Genomic DNA, 25,287 nt, shown 5'->3' on the forward strand with positions numbered 1-25,287 from the left:
TTTAATTCCATAGCAGACGAAAGGGACTGTTTGAAGTCCACTGGCACTCAAGGGGGCAAATGTCACTATGACTTCGCGTATGATGTGCTAGAACATGTCTGGTATAGTCATTGTCATAAACAACGAATTCTGCTAGTGTGGGTGAGTTTGAAAACACATCGGCAACTCTTAGCCAAAGTAGCGTTTAGCTAATTTTTAGCCGAACGTTTGCTTCTAACGCTGTGAACATGAAGTTCGTATTAGACTGCACGATTTTAATTAAGCGAAATCTTTGTCCAAGCTTTTTATGTAGGGGAAAGTATCAATCCTTGTAATAAAGAGTAATGAGTATGTACCGACGAAAGTAACTAACAGCAAGCATGAGCGTTGATGCTTCCCTCTTGGTACATGATTGATCTATCCTAATATGGATTTCTCCCTTTTAGGATTATTATACGCCATTACGGCACCTAAACTGTCTAACTTGTGCCCCCCGACACAACAAACAGCCGCGGTGGACCAGCTGAAATCAACTTCGATCTAAATACGATCAGTCCAGATTCATTTAAAGGAACTATGTATCAGCATTCAGTCGAATGAAAATCGAGTGACTTTGTGGCTGGTCAGTTTGAGCTCATTTGAAATCTTCGGGTGATGGGCATGGGGCACTGGTTTTCGTTGTGGAATATTAAAATTGTCCTCTCTTAGCTAGAATGTGGCTTTGTCCTTAATAAAATGATCTATAGTAAAACAGATGTGGAATTCGGTCTAAGGATCAGTATAGTTAGGGCTTGTCCAAGCATAAGTATTTGGATTTAGATAAAACAGTCTACAAGTTAATGTCTATATAAACAAACAGGAGACCTAGTAAATTGATGTGGCAATTACCGTTATAACAATTTTGGCCTGGTTTAAACTTGCTAGGAAAATGTCCTTTATGGTGGAAAGATAAACCAATTTCTTGAGATGTTCTTCAAACATCATAGTACCGCAACTTAAATGTCTGGTGCAGCCTTAATGACATTAGGAACTTATACAGGACCACATAAGACAAGGTTAATCTGGGGTCCTTTTTTTATAAACCAAACTATAATTTAATTATATACGTATATACATATTCTATGTGTATACGTTTGTACTATGGATGTGCAACAAAAATGTATGTATAAATTGTGGTTAAATGACTGCTGTTAATGTGATAGCTCTTCCCTGTTCAGTTAATGAAAATAGCTAAACGCATCGAAAAAAATTACCTCCCTCTACAGTGCAATAATCTAAAAAATGTTAAACAAATACAACTTCAAACTAAATCAATGATTTCTGACCTATTCAACAAAAGGTTTAGCTTATTAAAACGATAAGTTCATGAAACCCCATACGTCTAAACTGCGGTCGCTAGCCCACTTTTGCATAGTTCCTCCAAATTCTTATAAGAATTCAGTTACATTTACAGGAACACGACAAACTGTATAAATTAATCAAGCTAGATAAGCTAAAATTTGCTCTTTAGTTGACTTTAAAAATATCCTGGAAGAAGTAAAACCTTAGACAATACATCTCTACTAAGAATACTAAGCAATTCGATTTCAACTATTAGCATCTATAGAGTCGTGCGTCTTTTAGAAACAGCATCGATTAGTCGAATCTTTCAATTGTCATGGTTAGTTGTAAATTGTGGCATTTTTGTTATGTTTTAGTATATTCATGGAGGAACTGAAGCGCTATGAGAACTGCCTCGGCAGACTTCAAGAGGCAGCAGCCCTTTCTGAGACTAGTTCAGTCGAGGCCTTTAGTTACCGAGATTTCCTGCGAAACGTTCAAGAGTTGCGTCGCCATATTGCTTTGCAAACAATGGAAGCCAAAGGTCAACTCGCCTTAATTGAGGCCACGTGCGATCGATTGAGGGACGAGATTCCAGAAGCTTTGTCCCTTGTGGCCCCTCATCGATTAGGAGAATTCCGGAGAGTTTGTCAAAAGTCTTTCGAACCAAAAACTCCAGTTAAAGTGCAAACGCCATTGTCTGGAAGGAAGAAATTGAGTCGAGATGCAATGGCTCATGCTAGAAAGCTAATAGACCGAGAGACTACTGGAAACATGACACCGAAGTCGCCTAAAATCAGGACTCCAGTGTCAGCCCGGAAAGTGGTACTAAACAAATCTTTTCTTCCTCACACTTACCAGTCTATTCACAAAAAGACTTACCTATCTGCCCTTAAGCATAAACTTGTACAAAGTCCGAGCTCAACGCCACAGTTGCCCATGTATAAAAAGCGGTCCAAGATGCCTTTGGAACGTAAGTCTGCGACAAAAACACTGATTGCTTCCTTGAGCAAATTCGTCTCGGCCCCCATGCGTCAGGACACTCACACTGTTCTTAAGGAAGAGTTGAAAACCGATTCTGATACACCCAAAATTCCGAGGTCGAAGCTCTGCAAAGTAGAATCAGTAGATCGACGCGCACCAATACAGATGTGTGAGCCAGTCGTTTCTGAATCTATTTATCCTATGCAACCAACAAACGCCACATTGGGCTCATCCAACATTAACACGGCCACACCAGAAATGAAGCAACGCATCATGTTTTTTAACAACCCGAATGTTGAAAGTATACACCAGCGCTATGTAGCCATTCAGGACTCTGAAGAACTGACATGTTTGCTACCCACAAAAGCAGCTGCTAAACAAAGCACCACCCCTGAACGACCCATAATACGCCCCCGAAAAACGAATATGCCCCTTACCCCACCGCGGCCACTTTTGTTTGATCTAACATCAAAAAAGAGCGTCACCCCCACGATGCCTACTGTCCGAAGGCCTTCTGAGATAGGTTTGAGTACTGGGGGAAAGTCAGCAACCTGTGGCAAGAAGCGAATGACCAAAACTCCTTCTCCACCATGCTGCACTTCACGAGGTGCACGACTCTGTCTTGCCGCCAAGTTAGACAACATTCCAAACGGACAAAACGAGAGAACATTGGAAGCGCTCGCCATTTCGTCTCAGCAAGCCGTTATTCAGAAGACCCTAGTTGCTGAAGACTGCACCCCAGAAATGCCCAGCAGCCGTATGACCTTCAAACCGTCATTGGTAGAACGCAGTGTTATTGCCTCCGATTCTAAAGAATCGAATTTTTCAGAGAATTGCACTGCGATAATTGAAACGGCTGGAGTTCAGGCTGACGAAGTACCATCAGTATGTATGAAAAAGACACCTGAACTGAGGCAGTGTTTTCAAGGCACGCTGCTAAAGACGCCCGTGCTCCAGATTTCTAATAACAATGTGTGTCAACCCAAGGTTTACAAAATCCAGTCAACAGACGTAAAGGGGGTAAAAGTAACTAACAGAGTTGCCCACGAAGTAAAAACTGTTCAAACTAATTCTGTTCAGAAAAAAATGCAACCTCCATCGAAAGACTCTGAAAATAAATTAAAAATCGCAACTAAAACTCCGGTGAAATTTGCCGATAACAGAACTTTGCTAAAAACACCGGCAAAGACACCACGCAATCAAGTGTTAAGCGTTAGCTTAAGAACAAACGAAAAATTGACTCGACCTTCCAAAATGCAACGACAAGCAACAAAATGACTGAACTCTACATTGGGATCTTTAAATGCTGTAAACAATTTCATGCCGGTAGCAACCAGTAGAACTGACTGCTTCTGTATATATGAATTTATGTATGTATAATATATTCACTGCTTTTGTGCATATACAGTGTTTGACATGTAGAAGATTCCGAAATCAAATAAATCTGATGTTTTTGGTACAAATTGAATAAAACTTTATTGTACATCTTCAAAATATTCACAGCATTAGAATGTAATATAATATCACCTATGACGAGGTAAGCATATATTATTTCGGTAGTGATCATAGCATAGTGTGTGTACAATCAGTTTTGGAATTGAAAAATATGTCAGTGATTGCCCTCCTTAAATAATACAGCAACTAGATAATATCATACACACTTTGCAGCTCTTACGATAAGATTTCCAAACGCTTTTACTTGGGCGTTTACCATCTTATTTAAATCAGCACTTCGCGAAGTCCATGAAGAAGCACTATGCGAAAATAAGCAAATATGTTTGTTTCAGTTGTTAGTATTAAATATATATATATATATATATATATATGTTAGAATTATATAGTCGTATATGAACTGCGTCCATCCTAATGTCCGAATATGTACCTTCTCTGTACGAGGAACCAGTAGGCGTCGTTTCGACACGCATATATAATCTGATTATATGAAGGGAAGTAAGATTAGTTAATGAAAGTCTAAAGTTCAGAAAGTGTATTTTACAAAAGTCGGTATAACACGCCCTAAATGACATGATCCTCGTGATAGCGAGCTACCACTGAGTTATTTGAAGATATTTATTTTTAACTTATTTATACGAAGACTTCATCCTACTTCAGATCCTAGTTAAATCCTGGACAGTCTAAGTTCAACGATGAAGTCGTCTCCGAAAGAAGTCCACGTTTTTCTCTTGTGCGGGTTATCTAGGACATCCCGATGAAGGGACAGTGAGTCACCTTCCACAAATGCCGTGTGAAACCAGAAGAAGAACGCACAGTTTTCATAGCCTTTGGGAACCGACATACTTAAGGAGTGGAAGCGAAATTTCACATCGCCGCGAACAACAGGGAAATTCACTGGTGTTACGGTCACGCAATTCTCCTCAGCATCGTGTACCACGCGGCAGTTTCGATACTGACCGAAATTCATATCGAAGACTGCTTGGCGTCCTTCGAATACCTCGCAGCGCAGATCAGATCCATTTCCTTTACCGAAAGTATTTATTCCTCGGATCTTTATATGTGTCACCTGAAGAAGTCGACACGAAAATCAACAACATATCATTCATCGCTATGAAATAGACCTGCAAATTTAAAAAATATAACAATTTTAGAGATCTTTCCAGAAGAATAATATTAAAAAAACGGGAAGCTTTTTAGTATTATCTCTGTCGCTCTCGGAGGTGACGCAGAGGTGATGAAATTGCTTATTACTTTGGCGTAGTGCGGCATAATTCTGCATGCTGTCGAAGACAAAAATCTTCCAGGGCCGATTACTTATATTTGAGTCATCAAGTTATAATACATGCAGCAAGTTCGGCAGATGTCGAAGGATACAGGATACATACAAACAAGACGCATCGTTTTTTGTGTAGCCTAGTTGACCAAAAGGATGGAAAAAGACCATATGAAGGTATCCTGCCGTGCTGAACCGTCGATTGCTGTTTTGGCGTGATGGCATTCAGCCTGTTAAGGCTACGGGTCATCGGGTCTGACTTTTTATTATAAAATTAAGAGTGCTGTATCCCAAAACTCAGTCAGTTTTAATTATTCAGTAGGTTGTTACCTTCATTGCTACAGCTTTGGGAACGATCATATTGAAGTTGTTTTTTATTTGCTCGAAGTACTCGACGTAACGATTCTGTGATGGGGTCTCGACTCCTTGAAACTTCGTCCCGACAGTGAGATCAGTTCGAACTTCACCGAAATATTCAAGTGATTCCTGTAATGTTCAGTGCGTCGACTTCATTACCGCACAATTATTTTTAAGCGAAAAGAATTTCCCTTAAAGTTGAGCTATAAATAAATATATATCTGCAAAGTAGTACAGTTTAATGTAAAAACAATAAAAGATGCATGTAAGAAAAATGTACCTTTATAGCATTATTTCCTGTTGCTTCGTGAAGCACGCGATAAGTAACCCCTACAGAGCTTTGTTTCACAAACTTAAATTTTATATTGATCAAGTGGTTAGGAAACGAAGCTCAAGTTAGCACTGATAGAAAATAAGCACACATATACCTTAGCTGATTCGAAAACATTGTTGTTGATAAGCAGCATGCAGATGAGGGTTCCCGTTCTGCCTTTGCCACCTTTGCAATGTATCGCTATTACATTTGCGGGATCTGCATCCAAAAACATTTGAGCCTCCTGGATGAATTCGATTGCTTCACTGGTCATTCCGACAAACATAAACAATAAACAAAAATGTAATTTAGTGAGTCAGAAGATTTTAGAAAGTGCCTGTAAAGCGCGCCCTTTAACAGCACTAGCAAAATGCAACAATCTTTCTTACGTACGCAAACTCCAGTGAATTATTACAACTTATTATTATCATTTTATGAGCATGATAATATGCATAAAACACAAAAAAAGTTTACCCTTTAAAGTTAATACTGTTACCTTTAAAGTTAATAAAACAGCTATGTCGATAAGTCTGCAACGGCCATTTCTCGTTTACTGTAATCATTAACATATATCAGCTTTTATCTATGGACACTAATTAACTTATTATCAATTTTGTACCATGTAGATTCACTCCACTTATTTTATTATTTCTAATATGACCTAGGGCTAATTTAGATCTTTTTTTTTTTTGAAACTGAACTTATTACAATTATTCTGTCACTCTGTTGTACTGTTTATATTACCCTATGTCTTTTTCATCAAAGTGTTTTTGTGTTAGGCGCATAAAATTACGATAATCGTGAAGACCATTTTCGGGATGGACTATATATATACATGCCATAATTCTTCCAGTCTTCAAAATATGGTTCAAATCAGGCTGTCGGATTAGGCTTGAGCTCGGTCAGCGACCTTCCTATCATTTTTCTTATAGTGTCGAGATGCTTTTTCTTCAGACTTTTTATACAAAGGGAAAAAAGTCTCGGAAGGCTAGATAATACGGGAGTTAAGGCAACACACACACATCGAGTTTCTTTTCAAAAACTATTATGCAAGTAGTGACGTGTGGGCCGGTGTATCGTCATAATGGAGGACTCAGAACTTGTTGTGCTGGAATCGTGGTTTCTTGCATCAGATAGACTCGCGGAATTATGATGAGCGATTTACCGAGGCTCGAATAAAACAGTGAAAAACACCGCGTTCTAGTCCGTGATCGTTGTTACAGACCTCCTACGATGCAGATCGTTTTCGATGGATTTTTGTGGGTCTTCAACATACTTTAATTACCAGTTCACTTTAGCCTCATTCTACGCGTTATGCAACATACGCAGAGTGTCCGTGTAGTTGGTTCTACTTTAGACACAAAAAGCCTAATGCGATGCTACTTGCTTCAGTAAGGAGGAATCGTAGAACGCTCAATGCTTAAGCTAATTCATCGGAAAACTCGAGGTTTCATTAGACTGTTACGAAATTTCTGCTATGTGTTGCAAAAACGCTATTGTTTTTGCCAAAATAAACATGAATCATAGGAGATAATCTATATAGATATATAGCATTAACGTGGTTGACACTGTTCTTCATAAGCCACATGAAACGTTTTATTTCATAGGTCAGCCAATTTTAAAGGGCGCTGCGTTTTCATGACCTAATGCTTCTGGATTGCTTTAGCTATTTTTTGTATAGCATCATTACTGTCACGACGCAATCGCCTTGATGGTGATGGTGAACAGGTGATTCAGTAACTTACGTGAGTAGAGGTACGTTATGATCGTCAATTTTGAGTCGAAGAATTTGTCTTTCGAAGTGCGAATCGTCGTAAGTTCGTTCACTGCACATGTTGCACACCTTGTAGTGTCCCGAATGTTTCGTGACGAAGAATTTCTCTACGTCCTGATACGCAAATGTTAAAGTCAGAAGGGTCATTTAGTGGAGCTCAAAAACAGAAAATTCGGCTAAACTGTTTCGAGCGTTTTTCTAGCTACTGCGAAACCGAATTCAAACAATTGCGATCAGAGCAACTTCGCAGTTCCAATAAAATTGTCGTAATGCAATATTGAGGCCTATATAGCCGCAGAAACTTCTATTACTTTTACCCCAATAAAGGGTTTATTTTTTGATCTGGTATTTTACTCACTTGGATGGGGTTTCTGTACCAAGCCATCCTACCGGATGACGGATAACTCATGGCAATTATTCGGGACGTCACGTACACCAAGTCGAGATCGAAGCCATCTTTCTGGTAACGTCTTTTGTTCTCGGAAATTACATGACGGGCGCCCTTTGCCAGATTATTCTTTTCCGTATAGAACCTCAGAAAGCGGACAAAACCCACAACTCGAACAAGACGTCCAACCACCACTGCCCTACGAATAAAACTAGAAGTGTTAAAGAACAGGCCTTTTGCTTACGCAAGGAAAGTATCCGCCTTAGCCAGCCTAGTTGATCTAGTGTGAAATAGGCGTTTTAACGCATAATAACAAGCAAAACGACACAACTTACTTTGCCACGGTGTGGACCTGCTCGATACGGGGTTCGATCACTGTGATTATGAAGGTGAGCATCACAACGGCAAAGTCCACTTTGTTGTACCATTTACGGAAAAAGTCTGTCGTCCTGAAAAAGGTATGTGCTAGGCAGTTACGTTCAATGGTCAGTCCTTCAAATGGGCCCTCAGTTCAACATTTCCTTTTTTTTAAATAAATCATAGTAAATCACTGTTCAAAATGGACAGAAGCTAGCTGGCACATCAAAAAAAATAAAGTAGGTATGCATGCCGAGATCGAAATTATTCAAAAATGAAACAAAAGGCAGAGCAGATTATTTACTTTAAATGAGCACTGCTTTTATTCGGCGGTAACAAATTCGTTCAGTGTTTAAAATAGAAGACATTTAGAATACTTTTTATTTTTATCCATATCTCACGCGGTGGCTTGTCGAGCTGTTTTAGGCTGCGAAAAATGAGACCTTTGGTTCGAGTCGCGCGATAGGACAAGTACCCTTGTCGGGCTTTGATCTCGTGGACTTGATGTTAGTAGATTAAGTTAGATAAAGATAAAGGGTTAAGCTGGGTGGACAACTTTACATGCATGTCTGCGTTTGATTTATGCACCCGTATTGTTCAATTTGACTATTTCTATGATATTTATAGATTAAGGTGAGTACCATTCGCCTCCGCTAGCGTTTTGCTGGTCTTTATCATCAAGATGCTATTAAACGGTTATTGTCGACCAATGCTATTTCGGCCTTACAACTTTAGCATAAACACCAATGCGCTTAGCGTTATCGAATAACAGCAGTGAATAGAGAAATAGTACGCATTACCTTCCGCCATCATCACCATAATTCGAATGATGTGTATTAGCGGTAGTACTGTTTAATTGTTGCTACAACGATAATTAACTGTACACTAATGAGAAAGGAAAACTTAAGCTGCAGCATAGATAGAGGCGTATACGGAAGCTCGAGGCTATCGACGTAATTCTGCTATCTAATAACGGTGTTGCGGTCCTTTGCCTGTAAATGTTGCTGGCGTATACGAGGAAAAAGCTCTTTACTGTTTTATCGACGCCTTTCTCAATACGAAAACCTAAATTTAAGTATAGCAACATGTATAGCGATCGCTACAGCGTATCGCGACCCCCCTGACTGATATCAAGATCGATCCCCCTTACATGGATTCCCTTCTAAAAAAAAGACGCTATTCAGTTAGGAGAAGGAATCATGGACGAAGATTTCCATCAAAATATTGCGTACTCCAGCAGCTAAAACTCTGCAGGCGGATCCCGAGCAAGTAAAGAACAAAAATCTCTTTCAAAGGACGATTTTAAAAACGGACATCATATCGGACACACACTACCAGCGCTAATAAATATAGTAGATATGTATGGTAGACTATGGGACTCTATGTAACATGTACACAATTAGTTTGATGAGCTGCTATATATATCATAAAAAATATCATGACAAACTACTCACCCGAGAGAATATATTCGCAGTGCTATTTCTAGCACGAATATGACTGAAAAAGCTAGCGCGATATTGTCGTATATTACGAGTTTTTTTGATTCCGGATTTTCGACAAGAGCAACGATTAGAAGGCAGATATCAGTCACAATCAGGAGAAGAGCTACTAAGCGAAACGCCAAATGCTCAACTACACGACGTAGCAAATGATGCCTGAATGAAAAATATAAATAAATCAGCAACGGTTAGTAATCAGCTCCCGGAAAATAAAACAAGGGACGAAGACGTGCACAAAAGTATTCCCTTATATCGTTCCATACAAGCTTATTGTACAGTCGACAAAATTTCATAGGAAACCTGAGGTATAATCACAATTCAGCATATTTTTTATTTCTTATCAAATTGACTTCATTATCCGGTCACTGTAAATATAGACAAAACAGATACACTTTGTCCCGTGAAATAGGCGTTACTTTCCTCATACAGATCTACGGCACCCAAACGAATTGTTCACAAATCGTGTGAGACATACAGCTAGCGATAAACTGTATCAATTGTACATAAACTATTGTTGAATATTGTACCCCATAGTTTTCCCAAATGGGAAATGGAAACGGAATATAATTTAAGAAAAAAATACAGAAAGTAAGTCGAACGTCTGAAACACAAAATGAGACATTTAGAGCACATTGTACTCTCATAAGAAGCTGGAAACCGTGCTACCACTTACTTAATTGGTATCTGGTTGAGAGCTTTGGTATTAAGGTGATGTAAGCCATCGATCTGTGGCGCGTTAGTTCCATTGCTGTGACTACAATTCACGCGACTTGATCCCCTTAAGTCCGAAGCTTCTACTGTGAGCTTCGTTTCCGTGACACCCTTCTGCGGTGGTATATCCGTATTGTTCCTATCGCTACTTGTTGCTAAATCATTGTTGTTGTCAAGGCGGCCGTACGACATCGTCGCTTGCTAAAGTACGACCGTTGTTAAGGCTCAAGGACACAATTCCTTCGAGACCGTTTTTTGCAGCTACGGCCTGTAACTTAATACTAAGAACTATTACGTAAAACCGCAAAGTTGGAAACATTTCATTTTTGCGTTCTTTCGAGCAGCAAGTGATTGCATTAAGCGAGGAAAAAAGTGAGTCCTTTTAGAAGATTGCAATCGTTAACCGGCCTTTTCATCGCCTCGGCGGAGTAGAAGTCCTGAGATCAACCTGAAAGTCTATGTGTAGCAAAACGAGAACTTCAGATATGGCATAAATAGGTTAATCATCACTTTACAGCTTTATATTGTGATAAATCAAAGCTATCCAGCAGCTCTATACTTAGATGCCTTAGATGCCTCTATACTTAGGTATAGTGTCGGCTCCTGATGTTAAGGTCAGTACAGAAAAAAAAAAGCTATAGAACGACGAGGGGTTACAAAGTAGAACACTCATTTACATCTTGAAGTTGTTACTATGTTTATAGGTAAGTTTACTCCATAAATATATGGATGACCTGCACCAGGATAAATGTGCATTTGTTGTAAGCGAGCGATATCTTCCAAAGGCAGATTTCAGGTATAACAATGCACATATCAATCGAGAAGATGTTGGGTTACATTCTCTGCTAGTGCTTTGAAAAAGAATTGATCTGTTTATGCACAATAGCACATGGTCAGTATAAATTATGCTCAATTTCTTTGAACTAAAGGACAATTTAAAGAACGAGGCCTTGTCCTCATGTGTACTGATGTTTTAAGAATAGCTTGTATATGATTACTACTCACTACGGTAATGTAATTGTTTAAAAAAAAGTCGCCAAAAAGATATCCTAGTAAGAATAAATCTGCAAAAGTGGTCTAGGCTTAAGCTTGCGACTAGGGAACCATTGACCGCACCTATGTAAATAATAATGAGTTACAGTGGCTAGCTAGATATTTAGCTAATAAATACGACATTCTGTAGCGACTAGTATTAGAAGTTGTTGAAGAAGGCTTTACTTGTTAACAGGAAATGCCAAATCTGCAGTGCGCAATATCATAGAAATTTAGTTGTACCTATGAAACAAGCAACCTACGGAAATGCTATCATTCCTAAAATGGTTGCTTCACAGGAAATAGAGCTACAATTGTGTTCTGCGTATATTCCACAAGATCTCTATAAAGCGAAATATATCTCCACGTGGATTTAAGACGCTGCGAATCAACTCAGATGAAAAGCTAAGCACTCGTATCGAACGCGTTTTATCTTTCACTTCAATCATGTGAACGTTGTACGTTTCTACTGCAGATCAAGTCAAGCTAGAAGCCATGCGAGTACGAGCCGAATGGTCATTTGGCAAGTTTTTTTCTTCTGAGTTATTATACTTTTTGTCGATATAAAGGTACTCTCAATGATAGTCACCCTTGCTTAAACCCTCCAGATCAGCTTTCAGAACGTCGTTTCAGTTGACTGACTATCTTAGTAAGTAGAATCCCTCTCTCTAGGTTTATCGCATTACATTATAACATCCGGCTTTTGAGAACTCTGACGAAAGCGCGGAGACGGTTACCGGCAAATGGTACCAACCATTCGTTTAGGTGTCAAGAAGCGTGTTTGCATAGGATATCGTACACCGTTTATAACTCAGAGAGCTCACGTTTTAGCTCGATATAACTAAAGATGTCGCATATTTACTTGTCCGTATATGAAAAAGAAAAATCTACACCTTACCTTTATAATAAGGGTGGTTAGAACAATCTATTACTCTCATAGTACATATAGGGCATGTCCTGTGTGAGTCGCAGTTCTATTTCAGGCATTCGGATAGATCGGCTAATCTGTTCGCCAAAGCTAGATCCCAGTCGGTGTATGCGCTGGTAACTTTGCCATTAAAGCGGTCTAGTACGCAAAAATAAAAGCAGTAGTAAAATTTTTGCGTTTATCTATTGACATAACCTGTTACTTCGTTTCATAGATTTGAATTAACTACGAATGAATGTGAAACACCAAAATGGTGCTGCTTTCACCATCTCTTGTGTGCTCGTGAAGGATTAAAATATGCTATGCGTCGGTTGACGATATCCAACGGAAATGGCCTTATTGACTACGTGGATGTATGAGTGCGTGAGTGTATCTTTGAGACGTCTACGCTAGCTCTCGCAGAAAAACCCTAAGCAGATGTTCTTTCGTCGACACAACAATGAATCCATATATCCTTACCTATACATAAATACATCGATATTAGCGCAAACATATTGCTTGTTGTGAGACGCAGCTTTGAAGCAGGCGTAACAAAAAAAAAGCCACATAGCCACGAATTATCACAGACATTGTTCAGTTAACATTCGCACATAAAGACGGGCAATTGAGCTTCGGTCGTGGCGATCGTTGTCACTGATTCTGGACTTTGTCACTTCGGCTATTTATTGCTAGTTTCTACGGGACACTGAACTGAACTGGCGTAGTTTTTCATAGGAACGCTGATTGAAATGTTGAACCGGGCTGATGTTGATGGCACCAGTGAATCCCTAGCAAACAGGAGAGAACGTTAGCGAAATGATGATTATTGGCCGCCGTTGCTGCCGACGAGGAGAGGTGGGATGGAGAGCTGAAAATGTCAGAAAGTCGTCGACCTTTCGTGCAACCGTTTGCGGTCACACTGCTGCAATGGGGAAAAGCTCACGGGCCGTTATTCAAAATCCAATTTTTCTCTCTTCAGCTATGTTTGACACAATACCTATTCAGACGAGTGATGTGTACTGATGCTGTTGACGCTCAGGGTTCACGGCTGTTTGTCGTCTTTTTTTCAAATAGGCCTGTCATTTGCGCTATTCGACTTGTACTCAAACGCGTCCAAGCCAGCATTTTGGTTGAATGAACAGAGGAAAAAAAGGTCGATTGTTCCACTTGTTAATTAATGGAGCTTACAGATAATTTGTAACGTCACCGAAATGAGTTCTATATTAGTGGTGCATGTGGATAGGAAAAGTGAGACAGGCTAGCGTGCGCTTCTGTTGCCAATCGAAATCCTCTCCATTGCTTTCCGTCAAAGTTGACACAATATGACCTTGTCTTTTTAGTTGCTACGCTTTTCTAAAGAAACTGTCCTATTTTGCCAGAGCATGAGGCATCCGATTCTAGTGATAGTCCCTTCTGCATTAAGTATTTAAACACTCATGGACTTTGAGAATGCTCAAATAGTTTTTTGGGCCATTTAATGGAATAGGAACTCATGCTCGCTAAGCGTGTAAGTTGTTTGTTTATTTTTCCAATAATAATGAATCTTTTTTTACAATCGAGGCAGAATTGCGGAATATTAGGCCGAACGTAAGGTCTCTGCATTTCTCAAGGTCAAGAATTTAGTTACTGCATCCAACCTAGGACGATTCCTTTATATGATCAATAATTAATAAACCCGTTTCTGAATAGAAGTACACCTCAAGTTCGTACGTGTCGTATGTTGGTTGATATAGGTTTTTGCCCACAAAAACTTTGAGAAAGTTAAGGTAGCATTTAATATAATATCATAAATAGAACGATAACCACGTGATTCCTTGATCCTTTACATGCAGCCAACCGTGACGATCCAGGTATATGATGATGCCGTAGGAAAACAAAAATCCACAGAGTTATGCACAGAATCACTGAAATCTTTCTGTATATCTGTAAAAGCTAGGGCAGCGTGCTCACATTTCTGAGACTCACTGAAGAAAGTGAACACTAGCGCCCTAGTAACACAGTTATGGCAGAGCAACAACTTTCACGTAGCAACACAAAAAATATTTGAAACTCGATTAACTCAACTTTATTTCGCTCATTAAGCTCGTATAAAGCTATCCAGCGACGCCGTCAAACATTCACATAAGCTGAACAGTTGCTTCAACCTACCATCGTTGTATCGAACATGCTCTATTTGTCGCTGATTTGCAATCAGTTTTGCTAAATAGCCCCTAGCCCCTATGCGTTAGATCTCCTTAGAATTCCTACCTCTAGGTTATAGGCTCAGGTAGTTGGGTGTACTAAAAAGCTAAGTGATATGCATAGGACTGCTTTGCTTCGGGACGAAAATATTGAAAATAAAAAAATGAAGACAAAATGATTTCGGCTGCTCTCTTTCTCGGACCGGGCATTGCTGCACTTTAAAGCTCACGGCGAGAGGAATCCAAATGATAGTCACGTATTCGTAAATGTATCGGCTACTGTTATTTTCATTATTGTATCAGTTCGAAATAGGAGAACGAATGGGCGAACATCTGCTTGGTAGACTGGGTGGCTAACTCGTTAGCCACGAAAAGCTGGAAGTTTTTAAGTTTGCCCCTAGAGCACGGTGTGAACCTTTTTTAAGTAGAAAGACCTCCTAACATAACAACTTCAACAAAGAACAAATTCAACTTTTTTTTTTTTTTTTTTAATAAATAGCTCAAAAGGTAAGGAATTGAATCGACAATAGAGATTTCTTTATGTGAAAGCCTTCGGTATTGGCATATAGGATTTGCCGAATTATTCTGCTTCGGTAAGCCCATAGAGCTCACGATGACTTGAATTTTTTTGTCCAATGCTTGTAATTTTCGCCTATGCGTCCTAACCCATACACATATATCCTATCGGTATGACAAAGTCGATGCCATACCATACAAAGGCATCTCAGTGTAAATGTTCAAGGTATTCGTCTCTCTTCAACTAAACCAAAATACTATAGATAATTTATTATATTAAAATCAATAGATTTATATCTAAAGGTACAACGTAGCTCGAATACAAGTTGTCGCAGATTCAGCTTACCCCTCATTCTTCGTTACTAGATTTATTAAATTAATTAATTAATTAAGAAATTAAACAAAAACTCGTTTTCAACACCGCTCGAACTCGTCACATTTATTGGTGTTATCTCGAATTGAAATTGTGACCAGTCCGAGAGTGAATTAATAACGATTATAGACCGTTTATTAACTAGGAAAATTATTTAAACAGCAACAGTGGAAGGTTTGAAAAGACATAGTAAGTCTCCTATTGCTGATTTAAAAAAAAACAACTCGTTTATTAGAAAATAGATGACGAGTTATATGATGTGTCGCTACTGTTAGAAGGTATCATTACCCAACTCAACGTTAAACACAGAAACTGCCGCCTCATTCCGAATGTATTTAATACACTAATCCGGTTATATTCTATCGATCCGGAAACATGAGATATTATGAGCTTAAAAGTGCTCCGATACGATCAATCTCATCCGAACTATGAATACAAAACGACACCCTTTTGAGTTGCACATCGCCCAAAAGTAATCAATTAGCTCGTATTTACCTATCAATATCAGACAAAAAATGGACTCCGCGAGTGTACACAACTTATTACATTGGCTATTCAATAACTAGCACTAAAGATATTGTTTAGCGGACGCCGCATACACAGATGTTGCATAGCACGTTGGATAGAGATCATCAAAAAAAAAAAAAAGAAAAATGGTGGGAAATAGCTTACCCCCAACACACAACGACTATTGCTAATGTAATGTGAATAAAGTAATCGCTATGTGCTTCCCCTTATATATAGATGACTTCTTTTAATTTTACGCTAACTAACTGACTAATTTTTCAAGCGTGTCTAATATATATATAGGTATTTGGGTAACTCAAGTGACGACTTTGCAAAATGTCGTTCTAGACCGTAGCGTTCTTTTTGTTTTATGACCGTTAGACTACGACGAATACAGGTTACGAACTTCTGAAGTGAACATCATTATAGTGCGCCGGCACCAATTTAGGCACTTTCAATTTCCCGTCTGTTGTCACTTTTTCGTTGGAAGGTACCACTTCTATTATACACGTACGTATCCTCGAAGACAGACATCTGTGGCTAAATGGACGCGTTCCCATTTAACACCTTCCTTTTTGTTCTATAATAGTCTATTCTACAGTCAAGCTCCTTACCTACGTTATACCGCGGCAACAATCGTAAAATTAACATACGTCTACAGATACACAGATAAACTAGTTTTTTTTTTAATTATTTCGAAACAAAGCCAGTCCTATGAACGGAATATAGAAAATTCCCTGGGAGAATAGAATAGAGATTTCGGGCGAGAGGTAACGTCGATCGCTACCTTCGACCCGTAGAGTTCCAGCGGTAACGCTAAAAAAAAGAAGCCATCCAACCAATTCTGACATATTTATATACAATGTCTCATTGTTTGACAATTCTGCTAGTTGTGCTGCCTTCAAAGCGAAGACGTGTGTCGTTGAAGTTCTGAATGCTTTCCCTATGTCCTGTTATTCGCGTACTGAAAAACTTATAACGTCTCCCATGAGACTCGAGGAATACAAGCGAATCATTCATGAGTGTTGGGCCGGGCTAACAAACAGATAAACAACAAGCAAATGTATATCTTGGTATCAAAATATTAGTAATTAGAAGCAAGCCCGAGCCAGACGTCTAGGGAAAGCTATGTAATTAACTAGACTCATATGTGAAGCTTACACTAGTAGCGTATGATCGTTGGGTGTACGAATCGTCGAGTAGTTTTATTTAAAAGATCGAATATTTGTCAGCATCTTGCTAGCTGACATCCATATGAAGCCAAATCGAATTAAATACCTTGTAATGTCCTCTTTGTATAGTTATATGACATATCACGTATATATTCATTAGCGATCAATAATCTTATGCATAATCATTGTCTTCAGGTGTGGCTCGTATTCCGTTTATATTATACCGTTGTTTGGCGTGTGTTTCATGCACATCGAACGTAACTGAGCGTGTTTTTTCGTTTCTATCGTTAGAATTTTCCGGGAACCCGTTAGCTGGATGGAATACCTAGACGAACCGCTGCATCACCTCACGCACACAAAGACCATCTATTATACTCATCCACCAAAACAACCGCTGTGCCCATTTCGGGACTGAGCGACCAATGCAACTAGCAAAGAAGTTGAAGTTGATCACCAAATCGCGTTACAGCGTCGTGACGAGCTTTCGGTAAAGGAAAATAGGAAGCATGGGCCATTGTCCTGAAGCGTCTACTTTCAAAGAACCGGACTGAAGATCGATGATGGCAGCAATACCACTTCAACCAATAATCTTTATAGTCCACCTCATAACCTGCTTATTATATATATATCCACCTACAGTAGCAAAAGGCAGAGGCTAAGTCAACTTACCCTGTTTCGTAAGCTGGCAGTAAATAATGCTGCGTACTACTCCGGTAGTTCTCTGTCATTCTCCAATGCGTCAACTGTCGTTGACGCTTTCAAACGCTGTTAGGTTTTTGCTAACACGGGCACTCTCTGTGTATGCATCAAATCAAAGAAATATGATCCTTTCGCATAAACGTAATACCTCCTACTCCTGCCAATTGTAGCTTTGTTGAATCGGCGTCAGCGATTTCCTGGGGTACCTTGCGGTACTCCACTCTCCAGTCACCGGCACCCCCCACTACTGCCTGCTTCTGGCCGTCGCAGCCTCAACAGTGTCAGCGACAACATCAATACCAACTCGAACATCATCAGGAACACTTCTTTGCTTCTAGTTCCACTGACAGGCACGGCCGCTTTAAATGGTGTTTGGCCGCTGCTAGTCCATCCCGGCCACTGCTATAACCACCGTCATCGGCATCGCAGCCGCAGCTGTAGTTGTCGTTGGCACCGTCCAACGTACTGGTTTCCCTAGGACAGCAGCAGCTGGAGTCGCGGCGCCGCACACACTATTGCTGACACACGCATACACACAACCCCCACTCACATGCATTTACGCAGATAAACGGGAAAGGGTAAAGGAGCGAAGAAACCGCATAGACAAGGGGGAATCAAATGCGGCGTATACTGCTGCGACTTCTACATCCGCGACTGGTGGCTTTTGTTATCTACAAATGAACGAACAACGATCGATAACGACTGCCGACTGATAGGGAAACCAACAGACGGCAACGGGATGGACAAGGGGTGCATACAGAACTAACGGAAACGTTATTGTCATGGCGCTAGTTGTGTTGGCTGCCACCAGATGGCGCCACGGTATTAGCATGAAACAACATGTGATAATAAGCTCAATAATTGTTAACGGTGGTGGCGGCGGCAACGATAATGATCGGTTAGGCAATTCGAAGTGGAGGAGCAAATGAAGTCGGCTAAGTTGCAATGAGACACAAATTGAGAGAATTTGAGGACGGAAAACGCCAAGCATCGAGGGTGATATTTTTCCAATAAAGACTTGTTACGCGTAGAATTTCGTGTTGAAGCCAAATGCATAAAACGCGATGACAGGACATATACGGCTGTAGCCAATTGCTAGACTTGATGGCGTGGTCGTATTGTGAAGCGCATACGTTGCTCTTTTTTTATGAGACTCTGGCACAAAACATGACAGATACTAAAATCAATGGTCTTGTCATTAGACAATGTTCACAACTGATCCCCCGAGTGGGGCATCAGAAAATATGATTTAAAAAAATATATATATGTAAGAAATAAGGAACCGCCATTTAAAAAAGTCAAGAATGTGGAAAGGATGGTGGAAGTGTGCCCGACAGGCATTCCAACCTAATCATGATGTCGTCGCTACCTAAAGACGATGCACAGAAATCCCATCAACAAATTACACTTGACCTTTTACGCTGACAAGCTCAATATTTCTAATAGTTGCTTCAGCATTTCTGGATTCTGACAAATAAATACTATGCTTTGCAGTTGAACCGTACTAAACAATTTATAGGGAAAAGGTTAGATCCAGCTTTACTACGTCGCTTTGTCGATTAAGTCAGTCATTTTATATGCATTTTAGATACGTATAGACATTTCTGCAGGGTCGGTATATTTCAAAAAGCTCCGAACTTTAAGCAAATGCAGGGCTATCAACGTCAGCCCTTCGACGGTCATCTCCAGCATCGAGCGTTTCATATTCCACAATGGTTTCATTCTTCGGCATTTGGGGAATTTCTCTATAACGTTGCCTGGTATCATTGTTTAGCACATTCAACGGCTGCTGCACTATGCAAATGACACAGCCTGTCATGAAACATTGAAGTGGACACTCATCGACACGTGTCAATAACGCGCTTAATTTCGAACATCGCTCACGATCACGATTATTCATTAATTTTTAGAACTCAGTACGAGGTATACAGTCAATATATTTTTGAGACGGCTTCAATTTCATGGACGCAGGCACGCACCTACACACATGGTAACTTTGCAAGTTCAATTCTCGCTGGGTCATTTGATATAGGAAGCAGCTTCTGTCACCGTTTAGTGACGACAAATATTGGCAGTGAAAAAAATGTTGTTCGAGTTTAGACGACACGATGTATGTCACATTTTTTAGTAGTATCTTGCGTCGTTCTTTGTCGTCATAGATAAATTTAAATTCTGTCTAATTCTGCCTCCGCTACTTGTTAGATTACTCATAGAGTAATTTCAATACAGCCATTTTTTTTAACGGTGAATAGATGAGATTTCCGGCTCGAAAATATTAAATGGGCAAATTTTGCTTATATCCAATGAGAGGGCAGGTAAGTTTTGAAAATCAGTGATTGCGTCCAAAACGTTTATGCAGTGATTGTAAAATTATGCCGGTGAATTCAATCTATATCCGTTTAGTATATCATCTAAATTGCTGCGAATGACATATACTGAAAAAGTAAATTCATAGAATCTACTAACGCATCAACTGAAAGTGCCTATAAAGGAAGAGAATAAAAATCTTAGGATCATCTAGATGATTAAAATCCAGGATGATCGTCGCTAGAATTTTTATACCAGTTGAGAAAACAGAGCTATATTGTTAAAATCATTTCGCGCCTGAAAAACAACAGGGTATCTAGACTGATAAAAAATTCTCGATCGTCTAGCATTAGTAAACCAAGCGAATAGGAATAGGGAATTGAAAGATTAGCGCATAAAGCTCTTGTCAATTAGAAAGTACTCGAACACGATAGGACGCCCCGTTTTAAACGCAACCAAACATTTTACTAACCTGACTATAACGTCGTGGAAGTTATATTATAGCCTTATATATACAAAGATAGCGGTTTTATGCACATAGCTCGTTTTCTGATCTGCGTATGAGGCCATTTCCTCAAGCGACTATCGGCTTTCTCAAGCTTGAGGATTACTTGGCCGCCATTTGCCTGCTAACTTTTTAATGCTCTTAAAAATAACAGTTGAAGTTGTTTCCGCAGCGTCGCCACGCCCAACCCCGTTCCCCGCGTGTGTTAGATCTCTATCACTGCGTCCCTAAGCAACACAATCTTTGAGCACAGCAATGACAAGCTGCATTGAAAAAATCGTACAATGATAGCCGACATATTGAATATGTATGCGACATTTGTAAAGGATAGCGATACTCGGTTTTTGTGAGTTATTCATCATATCATTTAACTGGCCACGGTCACATCACGTACCCATGTCAAAATGATGCCCTACAGAATACACGTTGCACAGTATCACTTATTTACATGCATATTCTTCCGACGGCAGTCTCGTGGTGTGCGGTGCTGAGACCAATTGTGTATTAAGAGGAAGAGTTTACTTCTTCGATTAACTTACGTACGCAGGAAGCACTCACCCGTTCTGACTCAATCTGCTTGGTAAGAGGGTTCAAAGGAACCGTGTTTTCTTCATAAATTGCCTACGAGATTCCCGATGTACGGGATAGTGCGAACGTTCGCTGAACTGTTCGAGATCACGTAGTTACCAAAGAAAAAAGCCAGCTTTATCAACTACACATTTTGTTGTTAACAGCTTAGTTATTGTCGTACGACTGGTTCTCATGAAGCCTGAAGCACGAAGGCTTTATACTGGCCTTTGATGAAGACCTCCTTTTTCCTTACTCGAGTTCCATCGAGTTCTCGAGGGCAAAGTGCGGTAAATAAGCGACTTTTTTGACACATGCCTTTTTCAGATAGCTGATTATCAGAGACCCGCCTCGTCATGAATACTGCAGAGACTTTGGTGAATGTGATTAAGGACTGTACCGTTGCAGAGACCAGCGATACTGCCTTATCGCTACTGGATTTTCGACTTCATAAAGACATTGAAGGTACGATCACTACGATGTTCAGAACGCAATTTTTGAGCGCATCCATTTGCTATTCATAGTCGAGTTGTCACTGCCCAGTTTTAGCACCTATCGATTATCACTAACTGATGGAATTTGCTAAAAAACAAGTCACCGAGTTAAGCGACTAATAAGTTTTTATGCTTCACGCAGGGTAATTAAGGCGTCAGCCATTGCTTCACACGGCTGGCTTCCAGCTTGAAACAAGTGTGTGTGCACCTGAATTTGAACCTAGACTTTAACCTATCCCTGTGTTTTCTCCCATACATCACCACTTTGCTACTACGGAAATTGACGGGATGAAGGGACTAATAGTCCTGAAGTGGCTGTATGGCAATTTGCCCATTATCAGCATACTAACAAAAACTTCAGCTATATTAAGTATATCTAATGTGTGAACGGATCATTCCAATAAAACTAAAAGCTGTTGGGGTTTAACGCTTGATTATTCAGTGACAGTTTAACCTATTATACTCCTACGAAGTAATACCGTTTCTTGTAACTACAATGACCATTCAATGATGACCGTTCAAGTTTACTATTCTATATCTATACACTTGTCGAACGTGCTTGTAGAGATCGAAGTTCGTATGCTCACATGCATATTACATGAGCACATGCGTAACATTAAACTTGGTATTGGTAAGTGATAAATGGGGCAAAGTCGAAAATCGTAGTGAATGAGCTCAGCGCGTCGATGCTAAACTGCGATCACCGCCGAGAGATGGGCGCGATCCTTTACATAGAAACGTCATTTATCAACAGCCGTCAGATCGACTCATAAACATCACTGTACGATAACGTCACGACTTCGACATATTAATTTCTAACTTTTGTAACCAGCAGTATTCAAATAACACCTAGTAAGTACATAATCTAAGTGTTTAGCAGTACAGGCCCACGCTAAAACGCCCGTAAAGAGTGAGTCAACTTTGAGCACTTTCTCACACATTATCAAAGCAGAATTGCCTCGACTACATTGCAGATTGATTAATCAAAAAAAGATTCGAGGGCGACACGAATTATTATTAAAATTAAATTACTTAATTAAATTAAATTGCTTCCGTAATGAATAAATGCGGCACTTTCTTTTAAGACTATCTGCAATTTTGTACTCAGTGTTTTGACTTCAGTGAGCAGACACAGGCATTATTTAGAATAGTGGCGGCTCTCATCTTCGAGAAAAGTACCAGCGTTTCTAATGAGCAGCACGCTCTGCATCTAACAACAACCTGTTGCCTTTCAGCGAAAACTTCTCAAGTTCATCAAGAAACCTACTATAATATTAACATTTTGAAAAATTTCATTACGTGCATTTCTATGAAGTGCTACCAGCGTTGCCATATTGTTAACGATCAAGATGCTGCTATAAGTACAAAGATGATTCGATCAGTATTCCGAGTTAGAGCTCGATCTATTTTGTATGATCATTGTTATAGCGCTACAGCGCATATAAGGACCAGCCCAATGTACTCAAGCTCATTTTCGAGATGAGATAATGGCCTCATTTTTGTTTAGGCTTGTGGGTCCAATGCGATCGCTGCGATTCGTGGCGTCATGTGCTCTCAGCTAAAGATCCCGTGGTGTACGCTGAGAGGGATTTTTACTGCTCCGAAGGTAAGCACTTGCAAACCTCTTAAACCATGTAAGACAGAGTCTAAAAAACAGTTCGCCTTGCATGGCGAGGAACGCTCGAATGAAGTGCACTTCGTTAATTTAGCTTTTTTGGGTCTACGCTTTATTGGCGCGATACCATTCGTAAGTCTTAATATAGGGAAAGAAGTTCGGGGCCCCTAAAGTAGAACACTTCTGTTAATGATCTGTCAGAGTTTTTGGGACACAATACTTTGTGCTCGTATGTCACTTTCATATAGATTAATCGAATATTCTCTAATCTTATGTAGACGTAATACTTAGCGTAGCATTATCAGAATAAAGAGATTCCATAATTACCGTAGTTATCAGTTGTTGGAATACGCCTTATCATGGCGTCACCCAAAACACTATGTGTGTACGCAAGTCACTGACCAAGTTAATTACATAATTTTAGTCACCTCCAGCTTGGGCGTGGTACCGTGCTTAATGTACCTAAGCAAATTGTGTTTCGATAAGTCGTCTATTATCGAATACCATCTTGCGAGCATCGAGCTGCAAACTCGGCAGAAATTTAATGATCTAGACCACTTATGCAATTATATTTTTCAAGTAGTCGTTATACGAAGCGTATATGGAGCAATAGCCCTACGTGAACTGGATCTGAGAATGTACAAGTTGAATTTCCTTCATCAGCAGAATAAACTAACACGCACCTATCTTATATACATTTAGTAAAGAAACACTGCGGTAGCGCAAGTGATCCAGGTGTGGATGGTCTGTTCTATCACCCGGAGTTCTTCCCCGGAAATATTGTTTGGGCACAAAAAGAAAAAGACTCGATTGGCGTGGGGTTCGTCTGGTGGCCAGCTCTTATAGAAGATGGCCATGACCGACGTTCGCAGTTCTTCTTACTTGACGTCAATCGAAGTTCCGAAAGTAGGCCGGTAAGAACGCTTCATTGCTATATAATGAAGCTTCGGCAAAATGATTCATTATATGCTTTTAAATAAAAACGGCTAGACGAATTGTACGTACACGCATGCTTACTAATCCTTGCTTAGTCTGATTTCTAAGTCTGAGAAATGTTACGAATCTATTGGCCAAGTTGGGCAAGTTTGCGCAAAAAACATAATAGCTATCTTTAAAAACATTTCAGATCGCTTACCACGTCACGTTTTTAGATACGTTTCGAACCGGCGGCTGGGTAAGTGCCAACAAAATTATCCGATTCAAAGACGATCCTTCGGAATTGCTCCGATACCAGCAGCAAAAGTGCGTGAGAAAAGTTCCCAAAAGGGCCCGTCTAATGACGGAAGCGATCGAGCGTGCTCGAAACGCACTTCGAACGGGCGATATCAGAGATCGATTAGAGCTTTTCTCCTTCGTTGCGTACGTTGTAAGTGACAAATAGTTTAACATACACAAAGTAATGAAAGCCGATGTTTTACTATGCTCGGGGAAATTAATTGAGATTAGTACTCGGTAATATTCCATTGTTGTGCGGTTGTATTTTTCAAGAAATCGGCTATCTGCTTGAGAATCAACTTCGTTTAGCTTTCGAATCTATTGTTACGCAAGCCAGTTATGCCAGACGATACAAAGCATTTCAGAGAACGGCTTGTAAACGACCAGCATGAAGTGTACGAAGTTTTCCTTAAAGTATGCCCAGGGCTGACATGTTCTCCACGTGACTATATTTAACATAACAGGCGTTTTTAGCATCATTATATACAATCTAGCTTGACACTTACTACTTCTAGTGCCTTCATAAAAATATGCAATCCTTTGGCCTATTGTTTACTTAAGCCTTAGTTCTTTCTATTTATTTAACACATAGTTTTAACATAGCCCCATTTTTTTTATCGAAGGCTCGTCAACGTGGTTTATTGGAAATGTCAGACAGTGCCGATTACATCGCGAATGGAGCTTCCAATGGAGCACCTATTGAGTTATCATTGAGTTCTTCAGAACGTATGTTTCCACTTTAAACATTGAGATATATATATATATATATATATAGATAGGGAGAGAGA

General features: G+C 39.8%; 3 protein-coding genes across 15 annotated transcripts in view; 2 read left to right on the forward strand and 1 right to left on the reverse strand.

Moving 5' to 3' along the window:
* LOC111254862 (uncharacterized) lies at nt 1–3,756 on the forward strand. 2 transcript variants are annotated; one of them, XM_022816160.2, is made up of 3 exons: nt 2–141; nt 426–601; nt 1,677–3,756. In XM_022816160.2, exon 3 carries the CDS (start codon nt 1,684–1,686, stop codon nt 3,559–3,561), a length of 1,878 nt encoding a protein of 625 aa, XP_022671895.1. In that variant the 5' UTR covers nt 2–141; nt 426–601; nt 1,677–1,683; the 3' UTR covers nt 3,562–3,756. The 2 variants fall into 2 exon arrangements, with proteins under 2 accessions (XP_022671896.1, XP_022671895.1); XM_022816161.2 differs by lacking the exon at nt 426–601 and having other exon boundaries at nt 1–141.
* Nucleotides 3,734–20,745, reverse strand: LOC111254863 (phosphatidylinositol 3,4,5-trisphosphate 3-phosphatase TPTE2-like). Of its 5 annotated transcripts, none has more exons than XM_086974903.1 (9): nt 20,576–20,745; nt 10,373–10,866; nt 9,655–9,855; nt 8,179–8,292; nt 7,814–8,042; nt 7,427–7,569; nt 5,797–5,947; nt 5,342–5,497; nt 3,734–4,804 (listed from the first exon to the last, which is right to left on the reverse strand). In XM_086974903.1, the coding sequence occupies exons 2-9, from the start codon at nt 10,600–10,602 to the stop codon at nt 4,403–4,405; spliced, it is 1,626 nt and encodes a 541-aa protein (XP_086831029.1). In that variant the 5' UTR covers nt 10,603–10,866; nt 20,576–20,745; the 3' UTR covers nt 3,734–4,402. The 5 variants fall into 5 exon arrangements, with proteins under 5 accessions (XP_086831029.1, XP_086831028.1, XP_022671905.1 ...); XM_086974902.1 differs by having other exon boundaries at nt 10,373–10,887; nt 20,576–20,594; XM_022816170.2 differs by lacking the exon at nt 20,576–20,745 and adding an exon at nt 17,767–18,509.
* The window catches only part of LOC111253958 (uncharacterized), a 9,912-nt gene continuing 4,391 nt past the window's right edge, over nt 19,767–25,287 (forward strand). For 7 of the 8 annotated variants that reach the window (XM_022814251.2, XM_022814252.2, XM_022814247.2 and 4 more), the window contains exons 1-6: nt 21,029–21,188; nt 21,503–21,640; nt 23,177–23,275; nt 23,987–24,198; nt 24,411–24,650; nt 25,123–25,225. In XM_022814251.2, coding sequence (XP_022669986.1) covers nt 21,532–21,640; nt 23,177–23,275; nt 23,987–24,198; nt 24,411–24,650; nt 25,123–25,225 — 763 coding nt within the window. In that variant the 5' untranslated portion in view covers nt 21,029–21,188; nt 21,503–21,531. Of the gene's footprint in view, nt 19,787–21,028; nt 21,189–21,502; nt 21,641–23,176; nt 23,276–23,986; nt 24,199–24,410; nt 24,651–25,122; nt 25,226–25,287 lie in introns of those variants that run through there. The other variant, XM_086974899.1, reaches the window with a different exon arrangement.

The sequence above is a fragment of the Varroa destructor genome, unplaced genomic scaffold, assembly GCF_002443255.2.
Source record: "Varroa destructor unplaced genomic scaffold, Vdes_3.0 BEIS01000007.1, whole genome shotgun sequence".
NCBI classification, from domain to species: domain Eukaryota; kingdom Metazoa; phylum Arthropoda; class Arachnida; order Mesostigmata; family Varroidae; genus Varroa; species Varroa destructor.

Bases quoted from the DNA above. Each gene is read 5' to 3' on its own strand.
- LOC111254862 (XM_022816161.2), top strand. From the start codon at position 1,684: ATGGAGGAACTGAAGCGCTATGAGAACTGCCTCGGCAGACTTCAAGAG.
- LOC111254863 (XM_086974903.1), bottom strand. From the start codon at position 10,602: ATGTCGTACGGCCGCCTTGACAACAACAATGATTTAGCAACAAGTAGC. The intron at 7,570-7,813 runs GTGAGTAAAATA...TTTGCGTATCAG, and splicing joins GGTACAGAAACCCCATCCAA to GACGTAGAGAAATTCTTCGT. The intron at 5,498-5,796 runs GTATATGTGTGC...TGAACATTACAG, and splicing joins ATGTTTTCGAATCAGCTAAG to GAATCACTTGAATATTTCGG.